The sequence below is a fragment of the Bombina bombina genome, chromosome 4 (assembly GCF_027579735.1).
Source record: "Bombina bombina isolate aBomBom1 chromosome 4, aBomBom1.pri, whole genome shotgun sequence".
Lineage (NCBI taxonomy): Eukaryota > Metazoa > Chordata > Amphibia > Anura > Bombinatoridae > Bombina > Bombina bombina.
The window spans coordinates 148,626,591-148,653,420 of NC_069502.1; the positions used below are offsets into that span (position 1 = coordinate 148,626,591).

At 37.4% G+C, this 26,830-nt stretch overlaps 1 protein-coding gene across 1 annotated transcript in view; it reads right to left on the reverse strand.

The window, feature by feature from the left end:
- VSNL1 (visinin like 1) overlaps positions 1 to 26,830 on the reverse strand; it is a 441,462-nt gene that overhangs the window by 27,532 nt on the left and 387,100 nt on the right. Inside the window, exon 3 of the mRNA XM_053709658.1 lies at positions 12,904 to 13,119. Within this exon, the coding sequence (XP_053565633.1) occupies positions 12,904 to 13,119 (216 nt within the window). The remainder of the gene's footprint in view (positions 1 to 12,903; positions 13,120 to 26,830) is intronic.

Genomic DNA, 26,830 nt, shown 5'->3' on the forward strand with positions numbered 1-26,830 from the left:
GCCCTTCCCTCTATGGGACCCTGAAAAGAACGGTTTGACTGATATCTCAAACCTCACTCTGGGAAAACCACTTGGAAATTACTCCAAAGGAGAACAAGACCTGAAAGCAATGGCACCCCTCTCTCTGTCTGGAAGACAGGATCGAAAGAAGGAAATTGCCCTGGGAGGCTGAGACTAGAATCCTAGTTATGACTTCTAAGACCCGTGGATCCAGTACGTCCCTGAACCAAGCGACTGAAGCATCGATAGAATGTTCCCCATGCGATCCAAGATAGGACCTGGAACTGGCCCCTCTTGACCATCTCGTTTCAGCGGGCCTCTGCTCTGCTTGGACTTATTCCAGAACTGAGACGGCATTCAAAAACACTTAGATTGTTCTGGCTTAGCGGAGGTCTCTGACGCTGGGCATTAGCCGGACTAAAGGACTAATAGAAAGAAATTTGTCTCTCAGATTCGCTTTCTCACCAAACTGTAAAACCGTGGAATAGCGGAACCAAATAAAATCTTTCTCTCAAGCAGAAGGAAAGATTAGCTTCAGAAGTCATATCTGACAGAGAGATACAAGGCCTGAACAGAAAAAACCTGAAGCCCTAGCTTTGTGGTAAGCAATCTGCGAAAGGCACAAATAAAAGAATTATAAGCTGCAAGGCCTTAATTATTTCAAGAAAATATTGAGGTACCCTCGAATCGAGACAGAGATGCTCCAATAGGAAGTCTTCAGAAAACTGCGACAACCTAAATCGTCCTCCATAAGATATCAATCGTGATGAAACATCTTCATAACAAGACTTTCCGCTTAAAACCAAAAGCTCTAAGATAAACTATCCTTAAAAACTGAATAATTAGACAATAGGCAAGTACACCAAAAAGTCATAGCCAAGCAGGGATGGACAACACAACCCCCCATAGAGCCCAGAACCGGGAATCTTAAAAAGGAAATAGGCGAAAGGAAAGAGGATCTCTATCTTTCTCCACCCAATTTAATCCATTTCGCCCTCTGATTTAGGGCTCTGAGATTCGACTGGCGGATCAGTACTAGAAAACCTCTCTTAGAAGGAAGCGCAGGCGTGCTACCTTAAATCTAAAGGCGAAGTCCTCCTCTGCCAGAGGAGTTGAAGCAGCAGATTCCTACCCAGAAGGACTGTACTCTGAAGTCTCAGAGAGAACCGCATCCTCATGTGACTGATCGGATACAAGCATCAATTTACATGATGCTCCCTGGGCAGGAGTGCATGGACTAACCCTTCATTTGCACGTAGCAGTACGAGGCAAAACGGCTAAGGCCGCAGACATCGCCATACCGAACTGTGCAGTAACATCTGGTGGAAAAAGGCCACCCCTCCAGGTGGAGGATTAGTGGGGCAAGGGGAAGCTGCATGTGTAGAATCAGATGAATGTAGGGAACACACCTCACAGAACGAAGCGTCCTCAGAGGCGGAAGGCTCAGCGGCATCTAACATCTCAACATTGGTTAATGAAAACACCCTATTGTGGCATATGGAACATAATTGAGAGGGCTGAATTACCCGGGTCTCCTCAGAATATACACAGTTATCAAATTCAGTTGTAGAGGACTCATCCTCTAAAAAATCAGAATCCTCCATAACTATGTAACTTTATATATAGTCAAATAAAAAACAGCCGGCACCTATACCCCCAATTGCTGGGACCCTTAATACCTCCTATGACCCAGACAGTGTAGAGAAACTCACTCCTCTCCGTAGTCACGCGGTCAGGAATAGGAAATGGAAACCGTGACCACTCCCGGTCACACGGTGCGCAATGCAGGACCGCCCCCCCTAAAGGAAAAGTGCGCCAAGCTTAATAAAACTGCGCACCTCTCAAAGTAAAGGAGCAACCTGTACGTTCCATATCAGCCTATAAGCCCAAAACATCTCACAAATATAAGCAGCATAAATTACATAAACAAATATGATTAACACCCCACTGTTCAACTCCCTCAGGAGATATTTACCCTTGATTCCATAAAGATAAAAGGAGTCCCACTGTGCCCCTGTCTTCTAGCGTTAACATATGTGTAACAAAAAAAAAACGATCTTACCGGAATCTATGCGGTGGAACAGAAACACGGTTCTTCAAGTGTGACAGACTGTAGCATCTCTTCTGACATGGACTTGACAATTAAAGTACTAGAATGGATTCCACCTAATAAACTAGACCACAATAGATTATTAAAACTCAGAAGAAGGGAAACCTTCTGGATATAAACCCTTAAAGTCTACATCCAGAAGGTTTAAATATAGACCTTGATATTCAGGCATTTTTAATCTAATATTTGTGGTTAAAAATCAATATCAAATCAGTAAGTTTAGGTATTTATACATGTTGTCACATTAATTTATACCGAAATTCAATGATTTTGTATATATGAATGCTTATCCACTTTTAAGAATCCTTCTATTAGAGGGTAGTTTTACTAATTATTATATATATTCGACTTTCCTTAAGAGCTGTCCCCCTTCATAATTCTTCAGGCCCATACTCCAAATTATGCTTCTAGACACCGATGTCCCAATATGGTTTATCTCAGTTATAACAGGGTAAACATTTTCTTTACTTTACCAATCTTTTTTGTTTCATAGATTAATTATCTTATGGTATAGACTAGTTAGAATGTTTAACTTTATGATTATTCACTTCCTCTAAATATCAAATGTGTATGTTTTATTGCTTTTTTAGAATATAGTTTTTATAAGTCACCGTGCACAAGTTGTCTATTAAGGTCTACTCTAGATATAATATGGCAAATATATTACACATCTCTTACCGTAATTCTTTTATTATTTTATTAGATGTACTTGTAGAATGAATAGACAAATTAGTCAGATTAATGCCATGAATGAATATTCTCCTTTTTTCTTCATGTACCCAATCTTCATATAATATATTTCTTACTTTTGTATTTCTTATTTTGTTCTGAAGATCAATAATTGTTTATATTTTTAATGTATTTTATCAATATATATTTTTAGTAACAAGCGCTATGTTTTATGCTATAACTGGTAAGACTTTAAATATAAATATTCAGCCAATGAAACCCAATCATGGGGTATTTAAGGAGGAGACTTTGCACTAAGATGTCAGCAACCTCTTTACAAAGTTCCCAAGTTGGGGAACGAAACGGCCATCGAGGATATTCACAAATCACCCACGGGTGAATACAACAGCTGTAACAGGTGATACATTTTACGTGCAGACAGAAACACAGTCAAGGACTTCCTCTTTACACCAGACCACTTAGTCTACGAAAACAAGCATCCGACAAGCCTCACGCTATCCAGGGGAAACAGCTGATACTGAGACTACTACCCCACAGCAGATAAAGGCTTTTCTAAAGCGGTAACATGCTTTACTTCTAAGACAGTACTGTCTGACATGCTTATATGTTTTTTCATCTGAATACCTTTTTAGTCATTTTAATTGTGTTTCAATAAAAAGCCCCTTTCAGTCCAGTTGCACTCTTCTTTTCTCATGTCTTTTGACATGGACTTGAGTGAAGAAAAGCAGGAAGCGAAACTCGTCAACGCTGATTGATTAGGAGCTGTTAATATGAGTCTGGATGGATTTGCAGAAAGACTCTCCATGCACCTCCAGACTCTAACTTTCATCAATGCTCTCACTGAGAGGCTGACAATACTACTTAAAACTCCAGTCCCATATTGAAGGGTAGATACCCTTCCTAAGTAACTACTCTGACATCTTCTGACACTTCTCTGCCACCTCCTGTGACGAAAGGCAAAGGATGACTGGGGGATGAGGGAAGTGGGGGAGGTATTTAAGCCTTTGGCTCGGGTGTCTTTGCCTCCTCCTGGTGGCCAGGTTCAGTATTTCCCACAAGTAAGGAATGAAGCTGTGGACTCTTCCTGTATTAAGTTAACGTTTTTTTAATTTGATCACATTTGGCGGTGAAATGGTGTCATGAAATATACCAAAATGGCCCTCAATCAATACTTTGTGTTGTCTACTAAAAAAAAAATATATATACATGTGAAGGGTTATTCAGGGATTCCTGACCGATATCAGTGTTACAATGTAACTATCGCTAATTTTGAGAGAGAAAAAATGGTATGGAAATAGCAAAGTGCTACTTGTACTTATTGCCCTATAACTTGCAAAAAAAGCAAAGAACATGTAAACATTGGGTATTTCTAAACTCAGGACAAAATTAAGAAACTATTTAGCATGGGTGTTTTTTGGTGGTTGTAGATGTGTAACAGATTTTGTGGGTCAAAGTTAGAAAAAGTGTGTTTTTTTCCATTTTTTCATCATAATGTATATTTTTTTATAGTAAATTATAAGATATGATGACAATAATGGTATCTTTAGAAAGTCCATTTAATGGAGAGAAAAACGGCATATAATATGTGTGGGTACAGTAAATGAGTAAGAGGAAAATTACAGCTAAACACAAACACTGCAGAAGTTTTAAAATAGCCCTGGTCCCAAACGATAAGAAAATTGAAAAGTGTTGTGGTCACAAAGGGGTTAAACTCACTCACTATGCACTCTTTATGCTTCTGGTGCTTGATTTTGCAATCCAATTCAGCTCAGTAAGTGCCAGCTTCATGGGCTATCCCCAAGCTTTATATACATCAATAAGAAGAAAAAAGCTGCACTCTCTTCAAGCTAGAAGCTTTGTCACTTTCAGTAAAGTTTCTACACCTTAGACAGAGTGCAGTTTTTTTTTCTTTTTATAGAATTTTTGTAGTTGTCAGTATTTCAGCACACCAATGAGAAAGGAGTTCATAAAAAGATGAAACTGACTTGAAACCAAACTGATAAGTGCAGTTCTGGACTGGTGGCATTTGATATCGAGCATACAAGAGCATAAGAATAAGTTCCATAAATAAAACCTGCTTTTGTACCTAAAAGACAATCTGTGCTTACCAATCCAGGGATGTGAATGAAAGGGACTGCAAATGTGCAGATGTCAGTGTACTCTCGGAACCCTCCTCGACTTATTGATGCTTTCTATATGATGGCCAATTACTTTAGCACTTTGTGACACCTAAGAGCTAATTCTGTTCATTTTAAGATCTTAATAAGTGCTCTGAGGACCATGCATGCATAATGCTCATTTGTTCGCTTTATCTACACCAATTATGTAAATAAGCTGTCCAATTATTTCACTAAAGGGACTGTTTATTTTTAGTACTGAGCAATCGGAATATATTAACTACTGTATTTGTTGTTGTGTTTTAAATCATTTTATTTACATGTGAAAGGGGCAGAAAAGTCAAGATTAAACGTTCATGATTCAGACAGATAGAAAAAACAGAGCTAAAAAAAAAATAGGTTTACTCACAGCTCACAAGCAATAAAATAAATCACTTGTAGCAATAATTAATAGATCAGATAGATAAGAGGAATCTGTACATCTTTTATACATAGGGTAACTGACCCATACAAGATTCTCTGCTACAATTCCTCTGATAAAGGAAGCAGCAAATAACTTTTACTCCACCACTGCTTGAGACACTAGGCGCTAGTGAGAACATGACAACATTATCCGATTGGTTGTGCATTCGCTGACCTCATGGAGACACAGACCAATCAAATTATGCAATACCGGCTAAGGGCAGATACACTCCAGAGAGCTCTTTTGTAATCAGAGCCTTGGGCGCCTCAACTGCCTCTGGGAACCTAACCATGCGTCCCACCCTCCACGATGTGTTCTCCGATGGACATTTGTCTATTAAATTATTATTATCCGTCGCACACGCATTCTGTCCAAGAACCTTTAAAGGAAGCTGTTGGGGGTGTGAAACTGACGGGAAAAGGCGTCCGCCTTCTTGTTTTTGGTCCCAGCAAGAAAAGAGACCACAAAGTTAAAACAGGAAAAGAACAAGGCCCACCTGGCCTGTCGAGGATTGAGTCGATGAGCAGTCTCTAAGTAAGTTAGATTATTGTGGTCGGTGAGAATCTGAATGGGATTGGCAGTGCCCTCTAACCAATGACGCCATTCAGTCAAGGCCATCATAATAGCTAAGAGCTAACGATTACCCACATCATAATTCCTCTCTGCAGGAGTAAAGCGTTTAGAAAAAAAGGCTACAGGGTGTGGCTTGGAGGTTAAAGGATCCCTTTGGGTTAGAACTGCTAAAGCCCCTATCTCGGAGGCATCAACCTCTAAAGTGAACTGTAGGTCAGGATCAGGATGGCGGAGCACAGGAGCAGAACAGAAAGCCTTTTTTAGACGAGAGAAGCCATTTATGGCTTCAGGTGGCCAATGTTTACAGTCTTTGTTCCATTTTGTCAATTCAGCGAGTGGAGCAACTGTTTGAGAAAAGTTCTTTATAAACTTGCGGTAATAATTGGAGAAGCCCAAGAATCTCTGTAATTCCTTTAATGAAGTAGGTTGAGGCCATTCTAAAACTGCGGTGAGCTTAGCAGGATCCATGGCAAAACCCTCTTTCAAGATGATATAACCAAGGAACTGGATCTGAACTTGATCAAACTCACATTTTTCTAGCTTGGCTACCAAAGAATTGTCTCTGAGACGATGAAGTACCTGTCTCACGTGTTTATGATGCTCCTCCAAAGTGGAAGAGAAAACAAGGATGTCATCCAGGTAGACTATTACAGAGTGATTGAGGTCACAGAAGATATCGTTGACAAATGCCTGGAAGACTGCAGGGGCGTTACATGGCCCAAAGAGCATTACAAGGTATTCGTAATGCCCTGATCTTATGTTGAAGGCGGTCTTTCATTCGTGGCCTGGGAAGATACTAATCAGATTGTGTGCCCCACGTAGGTCCAGCTTGGTGAAGAAGTGAGCATCCTGGAGTGAGTCATACAGTTCAGTGATTAAAGAATTGGGATAGCGATTCTTGATAGTTATGTTGTTCAAGGCCCTGTAGTCGATACATGGTCTGAGCCCACCATCCTTCTTACTGACGAAAAAAAGATGCCTGCCCCAGCAGGAGAGGAAGAAGGGCAAATGAAACCTTTAGCAAGGTTCTCTTGGATGTCCTCCATGGACTTTGTTTCAGCTTTGGAGAGTGGATAAGTCCTCCCTTTAGGAAGTGGGGTGCCGGGAAAGAGGTCAATTTTACAGTCATAAGGACGGTGGGGTGGCAGCACGTCGGCTGTTTTCTTCTCAAACACATCTGCGAAGTCCGCGTATACTGAGGGAAGTTTTGAAGACTGGCTATGGGGATGCGGAGCAGAAGACTGACTTTAGCAAGGCAGGAGTGGAAACAGGAGGTACCCCAGGAGGCCAGTTGTCCTTCAGGCCAGTCGAACTGTGGATTATGTATACGAAGCCAAAAAATACCAAGGATAACAGGTTGTGCTGGGGAATGAATGACCTTGAACTGCAGCTGTTCCGTATGAAGGACTCCCACAGTCAGGGATGCTGACTCAAAATGGATCAACCCTGAACCAAGGGGGTTGCCATCCAGAGCAGTTATTTTGAGACAATGTCTTTTCTGCAGAAGAGGTAAGCCAGCTTGAATCATAAAACAGTAATCCAAAAAGTTTCCAGCTGCCCCCGAGTCAATGAAGGCATGAGTGTGGACAGAATTCTGAAGAAAGGTAAGAGTAACAGGTACCAGAATCCGAGAGGAGTGAGGGGATTTAGTAGTGATCATGCTTAGAGGTACCCCAGTGTTATCCCCTAAGCAATGGCGTTTCCCGGCCGAATGTCACAGTTCTTTAGTTGGTGGGAGTTAGAACCACATTAAAAGCATAGTCTCAATCTCCTTCTTCTCTGTCTTTAAGACTATGAGGGTTTGAAGGAGGAAAGATGGAAAGATCCATGGATTCCTCTACTGGGGTGGCTGGAGAAGTTGAAGGGGTAGAGGACACTGCAGAAACCGGACGAATAGAAGGACCAGAGGGAAGGACTCTCCGAGTTCTGTCTCTCTAGGCTTGTCTCTCCTGGAAGCGAGAGTCTAGACTGATACAAAGTGATATAAAGTCATCCAAAGAAGAGGGAACATCACGATAAGTGAGTTAATCTTTGATGCGTTCATGCAGACCCCTCCTAAAGGCTGCCTTGAGGGCACTGCCATCCCAACTGGTCTCTAGTGCCAAGGTGCGAAACTCAATGAGAAATTGTGCAACAGTTCTATTGCCCTGGCGGAGATCTAGGAGAGAAAATTCTGCAGCAGAAGTACGGCCAGAAGTCCTAAACACAGAAGTGCAGAAATGAACGCATCAGAATCGTTCAGGAGTGGAGTGTTCTGTTCCAAAAGGGGAGAGACCCAGGTTAGGGCCTTGTCTTTCAGTAAGGAAATGATAAAGGTGACCCTTGACTGGTGAAACTGAAAAGTGTGCGGATCATTGTGGAAGTGCAGCCTGCATTGGTTAAGAAAACCCCTACAATCAGTAGTACCTTCATACCAGGCAATGGTATTCGGGGTATACTTCCAGAAGCAGGGGAAGAAGCAGCAGTAGTAGGAGCAGAGACTGGCTGTACAACAACAGGAGCGGTATTCCTTGCTGCAACTAGTGAAAAGAGTTGAGCAGTTATAGCCTTTAGTTTGGAATCCATACTCTGCAACTGTGTGGTATGGGTTCCCAACATCTGTCCTTGAAGATAAACCCCTCTTGCTACCTCATCTGACTTCATGGCCCAAGTATAATTTAATGCTCGTGGGATATTCCACTATCAGACCGAACTTAGCCAGTAGTCTTCTTATCCCGGCGTCAAGCAGGAATGATAGGTAATATCCCAGAGCAGAGAAAGTTTGCAAGATGAGGTAAGCGGAACTCACCACAGGCAGGATGGTCTTCGGCGGTAACAGGCAGGGAATCAGAGAAAGGCAGTTCAGGGGTAAACCACAAGAAGGGTCAGGCAGGCAGTGTTTGGCAACGGTAAAGCAGTCCAAAGGTAAACCACTAGAATGGTCACGCAGGCAGGGTTTGGCAACGGTAAAGCAGTCCAAAGGTAAACCACTGGAATGGTCAGGCAGGCAGGGTTTGGCAACAGAGAGGCAATTCAGAACAAAAGGGGTTAATCAAGCAGAGTGGTCAGACAAGCAGAGTTCAGCAGCAGTATATCAATCCAGTAGTTGAATTAATAAATTATTATTTTAATTTATTTATGTATCTGTAGGTGTATTAATTATTGCTACAAGTGATTTATGTTATTGCTTTTGAGCTGAGAGTAACCCTAGCTTTCTTTTTTTTAGCTGTTTCTTCTATCTACATTTTGTCTTTTGGGGAGGTTTTTTTTTTTAAACAGCTAAGGGTTTAGTAGTCTCTATAGCTCAGTCTGTGTACTCTTGTTCATGATTCAGACAGAACATGCAATATTAGGACCTTCCAATTTACTTCTAGGATCAAATTTGCATTGTTCTCTTGGTGTCCTTTGTTGAAGAGTAAAGCTAGTTAGGCTGATAGGAGACAGAAACACAGAACAAGGGTGAAGGATGCTCAAGCCGATTAACTGACTGCAGCGTTCTTCTGTGTCAGCACAATTGTGATAGGGGTGTGTGTGTGTCAGATGCTCCAGTATCAGCTACTGCATAGGCTGAAGCAAATAGTGATGTCACACAAGGTCTCAGCACTCCGAAATCCAACACAAGCAGAAGAGTAAATCATTTAAAAAGTCCAGAAAAGTATTCATTATAAACAAGTAAAGGGCAGTTGGTCACTGATAGCGAGGGGGGCTTCAGTACACACTACATAAAACTTTAGTTAGCCAATCAGAAGTATAGTACTTAATTAGAAAAAGTTTACCCCCTATCATGTCTATATGAAATCTTAAAGGTGCATACCCTGAATACTAAGAAAAAGGAGAATATATAATTTAAATATGCAATTATACATAACAAATGAATGTAGAAACATAAAGCTACCATGAAAATAATTTACAAATGCATTTGCTAATATTTTACGTAAAGATCAACATCCATTTCTGAATTAAGCCCTTGAGGGATACTTGTTTTCAAATGGAAAATCCAATATTCTTCCCTATTGCCACCCTGAATACTCAATGGGATAAAATGAATCCCCTGTACTTTAAGTAATAAACTATCAGAGTTGTGCTGAATATGGCAATTGGGATTTTCGAGTCACCAGACATGATCTCCGAAGGCCCTTTTAGGTTCTAACTGTATATCATTTATTACACCTCATGCAAGTAAGCAAGTATACAACATGGATGGTGTTGCAGTTGATAAAATACCTCATTTCAATTTTTTTTATTATTAAGTGCCTTAGATTCAAATATGTTACCCTGTAAAACAATCGTTTTGTAAATGGATCCACAACATTTATAACAGCCCTTTCTCTGAGATTACCAGGGTGCACTAGTTAATTTGGGTAGTATAAAAGGAGAAAGTGTATTTCTAAGGGTTCTAGCATTTTTAGAAGCAAACTTACACCCTTTTTGTACAAGATTGTACAGTGTAGGATCACTATAAAGAATTGGTAGATTTTGTTTAATAATCCCACATATCTGATGGAGTTCTTTGGTATGTTTTTTTTTTTAAATATCAGAGTGAGAAAAATTTCTTCTCTCCATGACAAGTTGGCTTTTTGGAATTGACTTGAGAAGATGAGGGGATGACAAGACCGAAAATGTAAGATAGTCTTACCGTCTGTTGGTTTACGATACAGTTTGGTCATAATTTTGTATTAGGTTTTAGTGATATAGCAGGACAATTTAAATAAACATGACTTTGTTCAGGAGTGAACTGTAAGTTCATGTCATTATTTTGAATATATTTTGATTCTGAAGGGATAATGTGGAGCTCCCACTAACTTTAGACTTTTTTATATGACTTACTCTTCTGATTGTGTTGGAATTCGGAGTGCCAGGCTGATAGGAGAGTAGGAGTGTGAACGCGTCTTTAGCATTCTATAACCGATATATTATATAAACCTAGGATTACTCTTTAACAAAGGATACAAAAGAGACATAAGCAAACATTGATAACAGAAGAAATGTCATGCTCTGCCCAGTCCATTTATGATTAATTTTGATTTAAAACTATTTTTTTTATGTTAAAAAAATGGCTAAATGAAATCTGTTTAAAATAAAGGTGAAATTAATAGGATGTGAATTATAACTGGTTAACAGGGACAACTCCAACAGAAAAAATATTGGCTTATTTAAAAACAGAACATCTGTTTTTTAAAGAAATAAAGTAAACAAAGCTCTGTAATACATTTTCCTTTTGAGTATTATTATTATCATCATTTATTTGTACAGCTCCGCCAAATTCCGTAGTGCTGGGAGTATCATGTCCCTTTAACAGATTCTCTCTGAAGTTAAAGGAATACTATATTCAACGTTCATGATTCATATAGACATGCTGTTATAGGAGTTTTTCTTATTTACTTTCATATTCAAAATTTTAACAGTATTTTATCATGCACACTTCCCTACTGAGCATGTGCACAAATTCATAGTATAAATGTATACTCGTTTGTGATTGGCTGTCACATGATATAGGGGGCCGGCAAATTGGGGAAAAAAATACATTTGTCAGAAAGAAATCTACGGCTTATTTGAAATTTAGAATGAGGTTATTGCATTGTCTTTTTATTTTATGCACTTGTTAATTATGCAATTGTAAATAAATGCAGTAAAAACAATATTTACAACAAACGCCACTAAACTGACCAATTGTTTCAAGGATCCAGTCCCTGGAAGAACATTTGTGTTTGCGTGGGTAGCTTTTGTATTTTTTATTCCGTTTATCATGGGTTGTTTTCTCAGCCCATTTCTACAGTTGTATTATGTTTGTCATATGTGGAACAAATGTAATTTAAAGGGGCATTGAAAGGACCAATTTTCTTTGTTGTATATGAAAGACCAGCAATTTAAAATGATAAAATATTTTTTTGCATGACTTAAGTTAAAAGCTCTTTAAATTAACATTGGTAGGGGCATTTTTGTACAAGAAATTCCAGAAGAACCAGCGAGTCATTCAAAGCGCAAAACAGATTTATTTGTAGAAACACAGGGAGATAAAAAAACAAAGTAAAAACAACAGCATACACTGGATTGGTGCATTTTTGTGCAGAATAGATTTTGCTGTATTAATTCCCATTGGTTGATAGGGACAAATAATAACCGAGCATAAAAATAAAAACGTTTTCATATGCTCTTTCAGATGCATCTTCCAGAAAAAAATAATAATTATAGATACCATGTTCCTTTATTCAATATATATATTTGTAAAGGCACATTTTTCTTGCATGATTAAATGTAAATGTAGCCACCAATCAGCAAGTGCTACCCAGGTGCTGAACCAAAAATGGGCTTTCTCCACACTTACAATCCTGCTTTTTAAAATAAAGATATCAAGAGAACTAAAAAAATTTGATATTAGGAGAAAATTAGAGAGTTGCTTAACCCCTTAAGGACCAGACGATTTTTCAATTTTCTTACCGTTAAGGACCAAGGCTATTTTTACATTTCTGCGGTGTTTGTGTTTAGCTGTAATTTTCCTCTTACTCATTTACTGTACCAACACATATTATATATTGTTTTTCTCGCCATTAAATGGACTTTCTAAAGATACCATCATGAAGGAAATAATTGGGGTTTCATATCCTTTTATGAAAGAGAATACCATTTTTTTAAATGTACTTCTATTATCAAATTTACTTCATTCTCTTGGTATCTGTTCTTGAAAAGTGGGTAAGTAGGCTCAGGAGCGTGCATGTGTCCGGAGTATTATATGGCAACAGTTTTGCAAGAATACTTTTAACATTGTTATACATTTACAAAAGCACTAGATGGCAGCAGTGTCTGCAGCCATTCAGTGATCCAGACACATGCACACTACATACCTAGGTATGTTCTTCAAGAGAGAATAGCAGGAGAACAAAGCAAATTTGATAACAGAAGTAAATTGGAAACTTTTTTTTTTTACACATTATTCTTTTATCACAGAGTTTATCAATGATTGTTCTTCTTACCTCTATGATCTCCAGCATTTCCACTCTGGTAATTTTACCATCACCATCCAGGTCATACATGTTAAAGGCCCAATTGAGTTTCTGTTCAAAGCTTCCCCTTGAAGTGATCGAGAGAGCACAGATAAACTCTCTGAAGTCAATGGTTCCATCTCCATTTTTGTCGAAGGTTCTGAATGCATGTTGAGCAAACTTTGATGCATCCCCATATGGGAAGAACTGCAGGAATAAAAAAATGACACTGTTGAAAATAATTGCAATACATGTATTACTTATTTTGTTTGTTTGCTGTAAATGAAGAATTGCACTTGTTCCAATGAGGCTAAATCATGCTTAGGCATGCTGACATTATACTTACAACATTCTACACAGTGATTGCTTACATCAGAACACAAGCTCATATATATTTATCGCATACTGGCCACAGAAAAGAAGATACATTCATTCTACTAGGTTTTACAAGAGGTATATATTCTGTACATGCCCTTGATCTGCAAGAAAGACGCAGTCCCTCTTCAGTGCTATTTATGACAGCTCCGCAAAAAAACTATTATACATAAGAAAGATGTCTATTGACAGTAAGGAGCCCATCTCTATTCAAGATGATGGGCCGTGCATAAGTGAAAGACATTATATAAGTGGGTTGCACCTCTAGAAGTTTACAGAAGTGGATTGCAAGGGGGCAGGCAATAGGGCCTGGCAAAATAAAAAAAAAATAAAAAAAATTGCTGAAATATTAAGGGCTAGATTACAAGTGGAGCACTATTTTAAGGTGCGCCAGTAAAGGAGCAAATTTGCCGGTTATGGGCGCACGTTAAATAACCAGTCATTACAAATGGCTGGTTAATGCTCCCATGAGCTTGTGGTTTAACTTAGCACTTAGCACAATTAAACAGACGTCAGACCTCTGGTTAATGAAAAAAATGTGCCCCAATTGCCCCCAAAATAAAGTAGATAGTTCCTTAATATAAATAAAAACTGCACAAAACAGTTATAAGGGGTTAAAGTGAGCAGATGTGGAAAGTGCATTTACATTGAGGTGAATGGGGACTGTGTATTTACTGTAAATACATATGTATATGCTTATATACATATATATTTATGTGTTTTATATATATAAGATTGATTAGATAGATAAAGTGTCCATGTGGTCTAATTTACATTGGCGAGACCTGCAGAGAGGTTAGAGAGAGACTTACAGAGCACAAGTCAAATATTAGACGGAAAGATAAAGAAGTGTCTGTTTCTTCTCACTTCCTCTCCAGGGAACATACCATCAGCCAGCTTCTGTTTCAAGTTATCTAACATGTGGCTGTTCCCAGGAGAAGAGGTGACAATGAACACCTTCTTAAAGCAAGGGTGATGTATTTGATAAACAAATTGGATACTATGATACCCAAAGGTCTCATTAGAAACTTTGATTGGAGCTTATTCTTATAAAACATATACTTTGTTGTGTTATATTCTGTTTTTTTAAATTGTATATAATGGTTTTACTTTACCTATGTTTTTAAATTTTTTAGTATGGTACATTAGGGTTAACATTGAAGTTGAAGGAAGGTGTAATACCAATATGTTACCAGTAGATGTCACTATAATGTTAACAAGTACTCTGTATTACACAGGTGAGGGTATAAAAGGTACAAACCTGAATGCAATCAGTGTACATAACTAAGAGCCTATTGTAGGTTCAAAACCTTATTCCTGTAATTTTTGGACTCAACTAATGAAAATAAAGTTTTTTTGAACAAAGAATTTTGATGGTGGCTGGAGTGCTTTGGATGTATGACTATTTGGATTGACAAGATTTGGCAAATCTTACTCAGTGCCCCACAAACAGGTGTGCTGTTCTTCTTCTGTTTCTGATTCACAGCTAAGAACAGGAAACAGAGGCTACAATTTGCACAGGCTCACTAAAATTGGACAATAGAAGACTGGAAAAACGTTGCCTGGTCTGATGAGTCTCGATTTCAGCTGCAACATTCAGATTGTAGGGTCAGAATTTGGCATAAACAACATGAAAGCATGGATCCATCCTGCCTTGTATCAACGGTCCAGGCTGGTGGTGGTGTAATGATGTGTGGGATATTTTCTTGGCACACTTTGGGCCCCTTAGTATCAATTGAGCATTGTTTAAACACCACAGCCTTCCTGAGTATTGTTGCTGACCATGTCCCTCCCTTTATGACTACAGTGTTACCTATATAATGCACCAAGTTACAAAGCTAAAATCATCTCAAACTTATTTCTTGAACATGACACTTCACTGTACTTTAATGGCCTCAAGAGTCCTTAGATCTCAATCCAACAGAGCACCTTTGGGATGTGGTGGAACAGGAGATTCGCATCATGGATTTGCAGCCGACAAATCTGCAGCAACTACGTGATGCTATAATGTAAATATGGACCAAAATCTCTGAGGAATGTTTCCAACACCTTGTTGAATCTATGCCACGAAGAATTAAGGCAGTTCTGAAGGCAAAAGGGGGTCCAACCCAGTACTAGCAAGGTGTACCTAATAAAGTGGCCGAGGAGTGTATATAGCCATTTTTCACCGGAACCAATAATAACAAAATGATGCAGATAAACAATGAAAATGGCTGAATATGATCTTGCCAACATCAAAAAGGCCTTATCTGCAGCTGTTAACATGGAGATAATTAGCAAACGATTGATTGTGATCAACTGCTATGTTCTGTATTAATTTAATTGAAAAGATAAAGCAACAATTTTGTCACCTCTTCTATTTTTGTCTTATAGGACTCGATATAAACTTACACTATATGAAATCAGGAAATTATTCAAATTTGAAATAAAGCAAAGTAAATTTGAAAATAAAGCATGCTACAGAATCCTGTATTTCTACATTTTTATTTTATACAAAATGCTCACTTGCTGAGCATGAAAGAGAAGGAAGATTCTGATCGAAAAAACGTTAGAAGCGTTTTTTTTGCAATACACTTGAATTTCTGAGAGCCATATTCTGTGCCAGTTGTTGACGTTGTGAATATTCAATATGTACTCATTCTCTTAGTGCCAGTGGTGACATCACCTGCTACTCGTTCCTGAGGCTGGAGTTGCAAAAATTTGCATTATAATTAAATTTTATATAACAATTTGATTTATTTGCATAATATCTAGAATTTGACTTGCTCTTTAAAATCTTGCTTTATCCTCAGTAATCTTCCCCCCCCCCCCCCTAATCTTAAATAGACACAAGCATCATAACTCCTGTTAGGCTTTAAACAAGGAGGTGATTAAAACATCTTCCCATGCTTCAAGAAGAGTGGATTCAAACTAGTGTTTTTATGTTAAAACTTGCTATGTAAAGATCCTAAAGCTATAATCCAAGAAAAGAATGCCTAATTAGGTTAGATGATTGGCTTGTGAAGCTAATTTAGTGAGGACACTAGCTGAGATTATATTTCTAAAGGCAATAGACTGTGAAATTGAGGATTCTACTTTGTGTTGCTCTCCAATGTATTAACATTTCACAATTTTTCTTCCTTTGAATGAGCATGGTAAGGAAGCTCTATTCACAGTAACATAAAGTAAAAAACACTGCACAGTAACAATACTGAATGCAACATAAACAGGCACTCTCACTAGTAGTGCTCCATCTAGAACCTGGTTTCTCAACAGCTGGGCCACGTCCCAGTAACAGGCCTTGACAGTGCTCTGGGTGGGCCACAACCTGAAATGCCCCCACTGCAAGCAGTGACAGGCCTGCCCGCTCCACACATAAGAAATACAGGGCAGGCCTGTCAGAGTGCCAGTACACATGTGCACATATAGCGGCAGTTTAGTGGGAGCTAGCTGGACACATTGGTAAGCCAATAACAAGTGGCATAAATGTACAGCCACCAATCATCAGCTAGCTCCCAGCTCCTGAGCCTACCTAGGTATGCTTTTCAACAAAGGATACCAAAGGAACTAAGCATATAATATAAAAATGTAATTTGGAAAGTAGTTTAAAATTGTATTCTCTCTGAGAATAAGGATGTGATAGTGTTTGGTTTCATGTCCCTTTAAGCATTTTACATATTACAATCTCGTTGTGTTTACTGACCCTTTTTAATTTTAAAAGAGAGAAACCCTCTCACTCATTTGTATTATCAAGGATAACAATCCTGTGCATAAGCAGCACAAATATCCCTAAATTACCACTTGCATATCTGCTCAGAAGCGATAGTTAAAATATATGTTTTCCCCTTTAAAGTTCCTAGAGAAGACCTACAAGGGTTCATTTATATTTCTCTAAATGTAAATTAGTTGCTTTATAACTGACAAAGTTGGTTTAAATCATTTTTTTTTTTTAACCATCTGCCCTATTAATTAAATCTCAGGAAAGCGGACATATAAAAATATTAAAGGGACGCTAACTTTATACCATCAACTACCCCATTTCACTTTCATTTAGTCTGAGAGATTGGTATGGGACCTAATGTTGATGGGTGATTTGTGTTCCTCAGAATGATGTTGCTTTTTCACTACTGTTATAGTACTTATTTTGGGGGAAATATCTATATGATGCCTATCAGCTAAACTTAAGATATAGCCCCCTGCTTTATACTAGAGCGCCCTTATCATTAAGATGACATGAGGGTCCAGTTCAGTTAACATGTTATGTTTTAGTTTCTCATAGCACCTAAAATTGTTAATCAGGCTAAAATGTTCAACAGGATATAACCTCCATCGTCATATACCCTTTTGTGACAGCCTTCTTCTCATGCGTAATAGAGTTTGGGTTCTAGGTGGCCTTCCCTCACTTGCAGGTTAGCTTTACTACCTATACGTTAGCTGAAAAGTGTTGATACACTCAGAAATGTTATCAATTTTCAATATATAGCTCTCTAGTGGAATAAGTATGATGTTTTAGTACAGATTGTTATGTTCAAAACTATACTATTATAGCCTATTTTTGATTAAAGTCAAGGTCTCTCTGGGCCTATACTATTATAACAATGGGTTATTGTGCCCTTCTCTAAAAAGGCAAATGCTATCATCGCTCTATTAGAGATGGCCTAGATTAATATCTCAGTATCATACCTATTTATTTATGCTACAAGTATTGGGACACAAGTTATGAGATTTTTCATATGTCTGAATTTATTACCTTGCTCTGGATATAGTGTAGTTCACCGTCTACTTGTATGCAGCTTTAGGGTTTGCTGGACTTCTATCCCTTATATAAATATGTAACCCCTTATATACTATATATCAAAGTGTTTCATGGTTGCACAAATATGTTGAGTCTATTTATTTATTTATTACGTGACTTCTTACATATTCAAGTACATAATGTCAACTGCCCTCGTGTACACCAGGCAATAAGACGGAAGACTGTAATGTTTTTATATATTGCATATTGAGATTCATAACAGATGGCTGTATATATCCTTTGTAATCCTACGTTTAAAGAGGGGAATTTTTACTACATACCTGTTTTCCCTGTTATCTTACCCTTCACCTGCTTAATGAAGAAGCCAGGTGAGTACTTTATATCTATAGGGCTAATTTATGTTAGGCTATTTTCAGTATTTCCGATTATTTTTACTCCCTGTGTACCATAATCGTGAGGGCATTGGTATATTATATGGTGTCTATCTCTGGATATTTATTGCTATACTATCTCAAGGGTTAAGCATGGTACTACTCATAACATCTGTACCCTTTAATTGTTTTCCAGCCTAACATCTTAACTAGCTCCTCCCCCTTGTCTTATTTAGAGCAGCTCTTGCCCGCTGAAATTCCCTCCCCCAAAAAATCCATACTGCCAACTCCCCCTTTTGCTTTAATCTTTGTTTTTGATTAAGATAAACTAGTTTATGTTTCCCACTGCAAAGCGGGGACCATTCTTATTCTTCTTAGAATATTAAAAAGAGGTTCTATTCCACCCTATATAAAAGTCTTCTAGATATACCAGTTCAATTTATTTTAGAGTATTACTCCCACCTACTAGTTCTTTATGGTAGTTTAGTATATCTTATCACAGACAGGTAGACTAGATGACTACGTTATAAGCTCTATAGGCCAGGGACGTGCACTCATAAGAGGCAGGGGAGGCAGTGCCTACCCTGCCATATGGGGCCAAAGCTTAATTAAATTTTATTTATAAAAAACGAACAAACTATTTTTCCCCCTCATGTAATGCTATGGAGAGGCAGGTACAGGAACGCTTCTCTCCATTGCAGTACATGGGTCAAAGGAAAAGCTGTGCTGCAGCGCCACCTGTGTTCTGTCAATATATTAGCAGCAAAAATTGGGACCAATAGGAGGCACCCCTCTTGATGCCTCCTAGCAAGTGAAGGATATATAGATTAATCAGAAGGAGGATGCAGTGAGCAGGGTCATGTGACACAACTAGAAGCGGAGGTAACCTAAGAACAGATGACACCAAGCAGAAGAGTAAAGTAGTATTCTACATCTCTTGTGATTCACAAATTGTGTTCAGAGACAGCTCATTAACAGGTGTGGGGGGGGGGGGGGGCAGTAAGTGATAATACCCCAATACTGACAGGAAGTCAAAGGGTCAATTCAAATTTAAATCCATCATTTAAAACCCAGAGTTTGAAGTTAAGTGTGCAGTGTCCACATTATTTGACATTGAATATTGCTAAGCCCTTTTTCATGATTATTTGATTTAATTTGGTACAAACTCTATATATATATGTCTGTTCAGTCAGAGGATGCAGTATCTATTTTTATTTTTCTCTGTGTCTCCATTTATTTAAAGACTGCTGTTAACTTGTAATTCACAAATCAATTGAAAGCTGTTGCATTGTGTTTTAAATATGTGCTGCTTTTATACAAGTTTATATTAATAAAAGGAGATAATGAGTCATTTAAAAAATATATGTAATTATTGCAGTTAAATGTTTTTAGAAATAATGCCACTGTAAAGTAACTGGTTAAACACATAGTCAAAGGGAGACATTTAAAATTAAACTTTCATGATTGAGGTAGAGCATGCTATTTTAATAGACTTTTCTAGTTATTTATATTTTGAAAATTTAGCATTAAAGGGATACTATACCCAAATATTTTCTTTCATGATTAAGGTAGAGAATACAATTTTAAACAACATTCCAATTTACTTCTATTACCTAATTTGCTTAATTCTTTAGATATACTTTAATGAAGAAATAGCAATGCACACAGTGAACCAATCACATGAGGCATCTATGTGCAGCTACCAATCAGCAGCTACTAAACATATCTAGATATGCTTTTCAGCAAAGAATATCAAGAGAATGAAGCAATATAGATAATAGAAGTAAATTAGAAAGTTGTTTATAATTGTATGCTCTTTCTAAATCATGAAAGAAAAAATTTGGGTTTCATGTCCCTTAACTGTTACTAGCCCCATATCAGCAAAATAAATTAGTTTTTGACAGGAACATGAAAGTCATAATTACATTTCCATCATTCAGATATAAATTGCACACAAACATTTCTATTTTACTTTTATTATTATGTACTTCATTCTTTTGGTATCCTTTGGTGTCCTTTGTTGAAGAGCATACCTAAGTGGGATGTGCACATGCGTTTCTTGAGCACCATATTGCACCAGCTGTGTTGGAAGTATTGATAACTTGTCCTTTGTGTAAAACTTGTATGGTAAATTATTTCTATTTTTACAATACAGTAGTGAGTAGAGAAGTGATTGTGTATCATTCTAATTGCTTAGTAACTGGCACTGTGCCACAGAATTGTGTGAGTGTGTATGTGAGCAGAGTGTGAGTGGGTGTCAGTGAGCAGAGTATGTGTGTGTTATTCTCCAGGCAATCAATACATTTCCGATGAGCTGGTGCTTTAGTGCAGTGTTTCTCAACCATGGTCCTCAAGTACCCCCATCAGGCCAGGTTTTCATTATAGCTGAATCAGTGCACAGGTGAAGTACTCAGTGGTTACTAACTTGCTCTCACCCATCAGCTGATTGGTTCAGCTATAAATTAAACTTGCCCTGTTGGGGGTACTTGCGGCCCTCTGTATGTGTTTCTCCGGTGTATCATATCTAGTGCCTCACCAGCCTCTGATCTCACTGCACATCACTGCTATAGGCACAATGTCCACACTGTTTCAAAGTTTTTCAGAATGTCTGCCTAGAATTATAATAGACTTGCCTTTCTACTATACCTGTATGTTAAAAATGTATGTTTTACTGGTATTATTGTCTATGGGTGTCTATATATGTAACATCTTATATAACCTCAATAAAAATTATTTAAAAAAAAAATAAAAAAAAATTAAAAGGGATATAAAACCCAATATTGTTCTTTCACGTTATCAAATTTGCTTAGTCCTTTTGGTATCCTTTGTTGAAAAGCATACCTAGATAGGCTCAGGGACAGCAATAAGCTACTGTGAGCTAGTCTTGGTAGCATAGTGAACCACTGGTTACATGCAATGTGTTAAACGTTTGCCTACTAATCAAAAAAAAAATTCCCAACAGATCACACTTTTATTAAAGGAATATTTTAGTAGGGTTATTTAAGCTTAACTGGAGCTTTTTGTAAGTATTTTAGATTTGTATAGGTTGAACTCAATGGTCTTCAGTTTTTTTTCAACCTGATCTGCTATGTTACTATGTTCTAGTCAAAATTAAACTGTCATGCTTTAGATAGAGCATGTAATTTTAAGCAACTTTCTAATTTACTCCTATTATCAATTTTTCTTTGTTCTCTTGGTGTCTTTATTTGAAAAAGCAGGAATTTAAGCATAGGAGCCGGACCATTTTTGGTTGAGCACCTGTGTAGCGCTTTCTGATTGGAGTCTAAATGTAGCCACCAATGAGCAAGCGCTACCCAGGTTCTGAACCAAAAATGTGCCGGTTACTAAGCTTTATAATATTTATAATAGGAGTAAACTAAAAAGTTGCTTAAAATTGCACGCTCTATCTGAATCATGAAAGTTTAATTTTGACTAGACTATCGCTTTAATTATTGGTAAGGACTTTAATTGTCTTTATTACTACTGACATGATATTGTTCATTTGATCATTTTCCTTATAAGATAAGAGATAAAACTGTCCCAATTTTGCTAAATTCCACACACCCACTTTATCTGTCCTTAAAGAGACAAAGTATTGTAATTTTTTTTTTTACCTAAATGTGTTATCAGCTGCAAAGTATAAAAAGTATGGTAAATGTATAGTCTATGTTTATTATTGTATTTGAAATAGCTGGTTTTATTCTATCAAAATGTGTTGAGCTAGCAGGGAAATCCCATATCCTTATTTTATCACTTTCTATATAAACACGTGTCTTTATATTATATCTATCTGTAAACCAAAGCCAAATACTTACCAATACAATTTTATTGCTTATCTCTTCTACCTCCTACTGTAGTGAGTGTAATTTATTCTGCTGGCTATCTTTACATAAATTTTCTTTAACCTATACTTAAGTATAGAGCTTTTCAGAATAGCTAAGGATACCTCAGGCAAAATCAGCTATTTCAAATGCCCAAATAAATCAAAAGGATCTCTTTGTAAACAATTGAATACACTCCAGCAGGTAAAATAGATTAGTTGAAACAAATTAAATGGACAATCAACACCAGAATTTTTGTTGTTTAAAAAGATAAATCCCTTAATTACCCATTCCCCAGTTTTGCATAACCAACACAGTTATAATAATACACATTTTACCTCTGTAATTACCTTTTATCTAAACCTCTGCAAACTGCCCCCTTAGTTCAGTTCTTTTGACAGACTTGCATGTTAGCCAAGCAGTTCTGACTCCTAGGTAACTTCTTGTGTGTGAGCTCAATGTTATCTATATGACACACATGAACTAACGCCCTCTAGTGGTGAAAAACTGTCAAAATGCATTCAGATTAGAGGCGGCCTTCAAGGTCTAAGAAATTAGCATATGAGCCTACCTAGGTTTAGCTTTCAACTAAGAATACCAAGAGCACAAAGCGAAATTGGTGCTAAAAGTAAATGTAAAGTTGATTAAAATAACATGAATCCTGAAAGTTTATTTTGGACTTGACTGTCCCTTTGACTGTCCCTTTAAAGTGGAGAAAAATATAGGCTATACTGTCCCTTTAATTGTCCTCAGCAGAAAAGATTAGATAAGAGAAACCTAGATTTTAACAAGGTGGCGGTCATTACATTATAGAAACTGGGGAAATGGAAAGCGCACAATTTTCAGAATTATATTACAGAAAAAGGGGACAAAATAAAATATTAAATTGTATTGCATTTTTTTAGTACACATTAATACAATTGTATATTACAATCTAAAATTGCTCAATGCCCTTTGAATTGCAATTGTTAACTCCAGAGGTAGTAGTAAAATATATAATACTATGACCCTGTGCAATATGGTCCTGCAATGTTTAAGTTCTATAAGCAGAAAGTCATTTTCCAGTTTCACATAACAGATTTGTGCATACAGGATATGAACGCTTGTGTATTAAAAATTAATGACCTGACAACTGATCTGTACTTTCCCTCACTATGGGTGAATGCCATAAAATCTCTTGATTGCCAGAGGCCCACAGAACACATGGCAAAGCCATACCGTACTCCCTTAGGCAAATGCGTAAATAGACGGAGTCCTGCTGAACAGTAGATCAACTTGGCCAGTCATTTTCCAACAACTCTTGGAATTAAAAATGCCTCACACATTGATGCAAAAAAAGGTAAAACCGAGCATAAATTTCATATAATCTGATCAATTTTTCTTTGCTCTCTTGGTATCTTTATTTGAAAAAGCAGGAATGTAAGCATAGGAGCCGGACCCTTTTTGGTTCAGCACCTGGGTAGCACTTTCTGATTGGTGCCTAAATGTATGCTTACATTCAATTAAAGATACCAAGAGAACAAAGAAAAATTGACAATAGGAGTATATTAGAAAGTTGCTTAAAAATGCATGCTCTATCTGAATCATGAAAGTTTAATTTTGACGGGACTATTCCTTTAACTAGAAAAACATGGTTTAGATATATAATAATATATTTTTATAAATAGGCTGAGTAGGTATGTGCCTATTATAAATACCAGCCAGCTTAAAATTGCTTTCCTGTGAAGAAATCTGGTAGCCAAACCCCTAGTCCGATCAGGGTGATCGATAGCCTATGCTCGCACGTGATTGGCCGAGCAATGATGAACTAATAGGCGCTAGTTGGGATTGTACATTTTACTTGTCTATTAATAAAAAATATATCCATAATATAAAAGCAATTCCACTTTCTGGACAATAGGGGGCACATGCAATTTTTAAAGACATGCAATCCCTTGTAGGGAAGAGAAGATTCTCCTTATTAAACTGAAGGGCCACTTAACCCTCTGGTGTGCAAACAGTAGACTTCTAATTTATTTGACACCAGGTTTACAATAATACATGTGAGTGAGTAGATTCTAAATCTTTGCCTCAGCTAATGATACACCTTCTCTTTTAAATGAAGGTTCACTTGACCATCTAGTTAAGTGTTTCTCATTTGCAGTCTTCAGGGCACACGAATAGGCCAGGTTTTCAGAATATCTGAACTAAAGCACAGGTGAAATAATCAGCAGATGAGTAACCATTGTTATACCTGCTCTCCCTCAAGGTAATCCTAAAAACCTGGCCTGTTATTTTGAAAGTGCTCTGAGAATATTGTGAGAGTGCTCTGAGGAGAGGAAGTGAAAAACACTGCTTACATACAACTATGTGTTTAACCCCAGTAGTACCTTTAAACACATAGTTAAAGTCACCCCTTGAGCAGCAATGCACTACTAGAACCTTGCTGAACACATCTGGTGAATAAATGACAAGGGGCATATATGTGTGTATTCACCAATCACCAGCTAGCTCCCAGTAGTGCATTGCCTACCTGGATATGCTTTTCAACAAAAGACACCAAAAAAACTAAAGTAAATTTGATAATAAAAATAAAATAAAAAATATCTTAACATTGCGTGCTCCATAAAATAAATGTGTTAAAACTATACTGGTACAAAAAAAAATAATAATGCATGCACATATTTATTAGAAATGAATAAATAATTATTACACTCTCTTCTTCAATAATAAGGTAAATACATTTTCATTTTATTTACATATTCAGCAGTTTTTTTTAAATCTTTCTTGTGATGTTATGACCAGTGTTTAATTGGTAATTATTGTCACTGAAAACGTATTACAAAGCAGAGTTATTGCATTTTCTGCAAGGGCACAAAGGTATTCTTTAATTATCTTCATTTGTGGTTTAACATTCGTTCTCATGTTTTCAGGCAGTAAATGTTTTCTGTAGTTTTCTATAGATACCTATAATTATTATTAAGCTTATTTGTATTATTTATGAAAGCTTCGGAATTGCACACATTTATTTAATACAAAAAACAATCTTTCTTACCTGTTAACCTTAAACAAATGATGGCTTAGTATTGTTCCAAATGACTGAACTAAATAATAATTAACAACAAATTGCCTCTATTGCAAAAGCAGATATTCAAAAACAATATTTCTCTTGTTAAATGTAGTCAGTCCACGGGTCATCCATTACTTATGGAATATATCTCTTCCTAACAGGAAGCTGCAAGAGGATCACCCAAGCAGAGCTGCTATATAGCTCCTCCCCTCACATGTCATATTCAGTCATTCTCTTGCAGCCTAACTAACGATAGGTCGCTGTGAGAGGTCTGTGGTGTTTTTTAACTTAGTTTATTTCTTCAATCAAAAGTTTGTTATTTTAAATGGCACCGGAGTGTGCTGTTTGTTCTCAGGCAGCATTAGAAGAAGAATCTGCCTGCGTTTTCTATGATCTTAGCAGACGTAACTAAGATCCACTGGCTGTTCTCATCTGAGGAGTGAGGTAACTTCAGAAAAGGGGAATAGCATGCAGGGCCCCCCTGCAAATGAGGTATGTGCAGTAAATTATTTTTCTGAGGAATGGAATTGACTGAGAAAATACTGCTGATACCAATGTAACGTAAGTTCAGCCTTAAATGCAGTGATAGCAACTGGTATTAGGCTGATGAGTGTGTGTACACTGAATGTATTTTTCTAAGGAATGGAATTGACTCTGAAAATACTGTTAATACTGAAATAATGTATGAGCCTTAACTGCAGTGAAAGCGACTGGTAGCAGGCTTATTAATAACACTTCATAACTTTTAAAATGTATGTTTAAAACGTTTACTGGCATGTTAATCGTTTTTTGTGAGGTACTTGGTGATAAAACTTATTGGGGCATGATTTTTACCACATGGCCATCTTTGTTTTCTGCATAGAAACAGTTATCTGAGCTTCCCCACTGTTGTAATATGAGTGGGAGGGGCCTATTTTAGCGCTTTTTTGCGCAGTAAAAATTCAGTCACAATCTGTCTACTTCATCCTCCATGATCCAGATCGTCTCTAGAGAGCTCAGGGGTCTTCAAAATTCATTTTGAGGGAGGTAATCAGTCACAGCAGACCTGTGACAGTGTGTTTTGACTGTGAGAAAAACGTTATTAAATTGTTATCCGTTTTTGGGTATTAAGGGGTTAATCATCCATTTGCTGGTGGGTGCAATCCTTTGCTAACTTAATACATTTACTGTGAAAAATTGGTTGCTATAACTATTTTGGTTCATTGTTATTTCAACTGTGACAGCTTTTTGTGCTTCTTAAAGGCACAGTAGCGTTTTTTATATTGCTTGTAAATTTATTTAGAAAAGTATTTCCAAGCTTGCTAGTCTCATTGCTAGTCTGTTTAAACATGTCTGACTCAGATGAATCTCTTTGTTCACTATGTTTAAAGGCCAATGTGGAGCCCAATAGAAATTTGTGTACTAATTGCATTGATGTTACTTTAAATAAAAGTCAATCTTTACATGCAAAGAAATTATCACCAGACAACGAGGGACAGAGCGCGCGGATGAGGTGAGAGCCATGTCAGATACTGCGTCACAGTTTGCAGAACATGAAGACGGAGAGCTTCATTCTGTGGGTGACGGA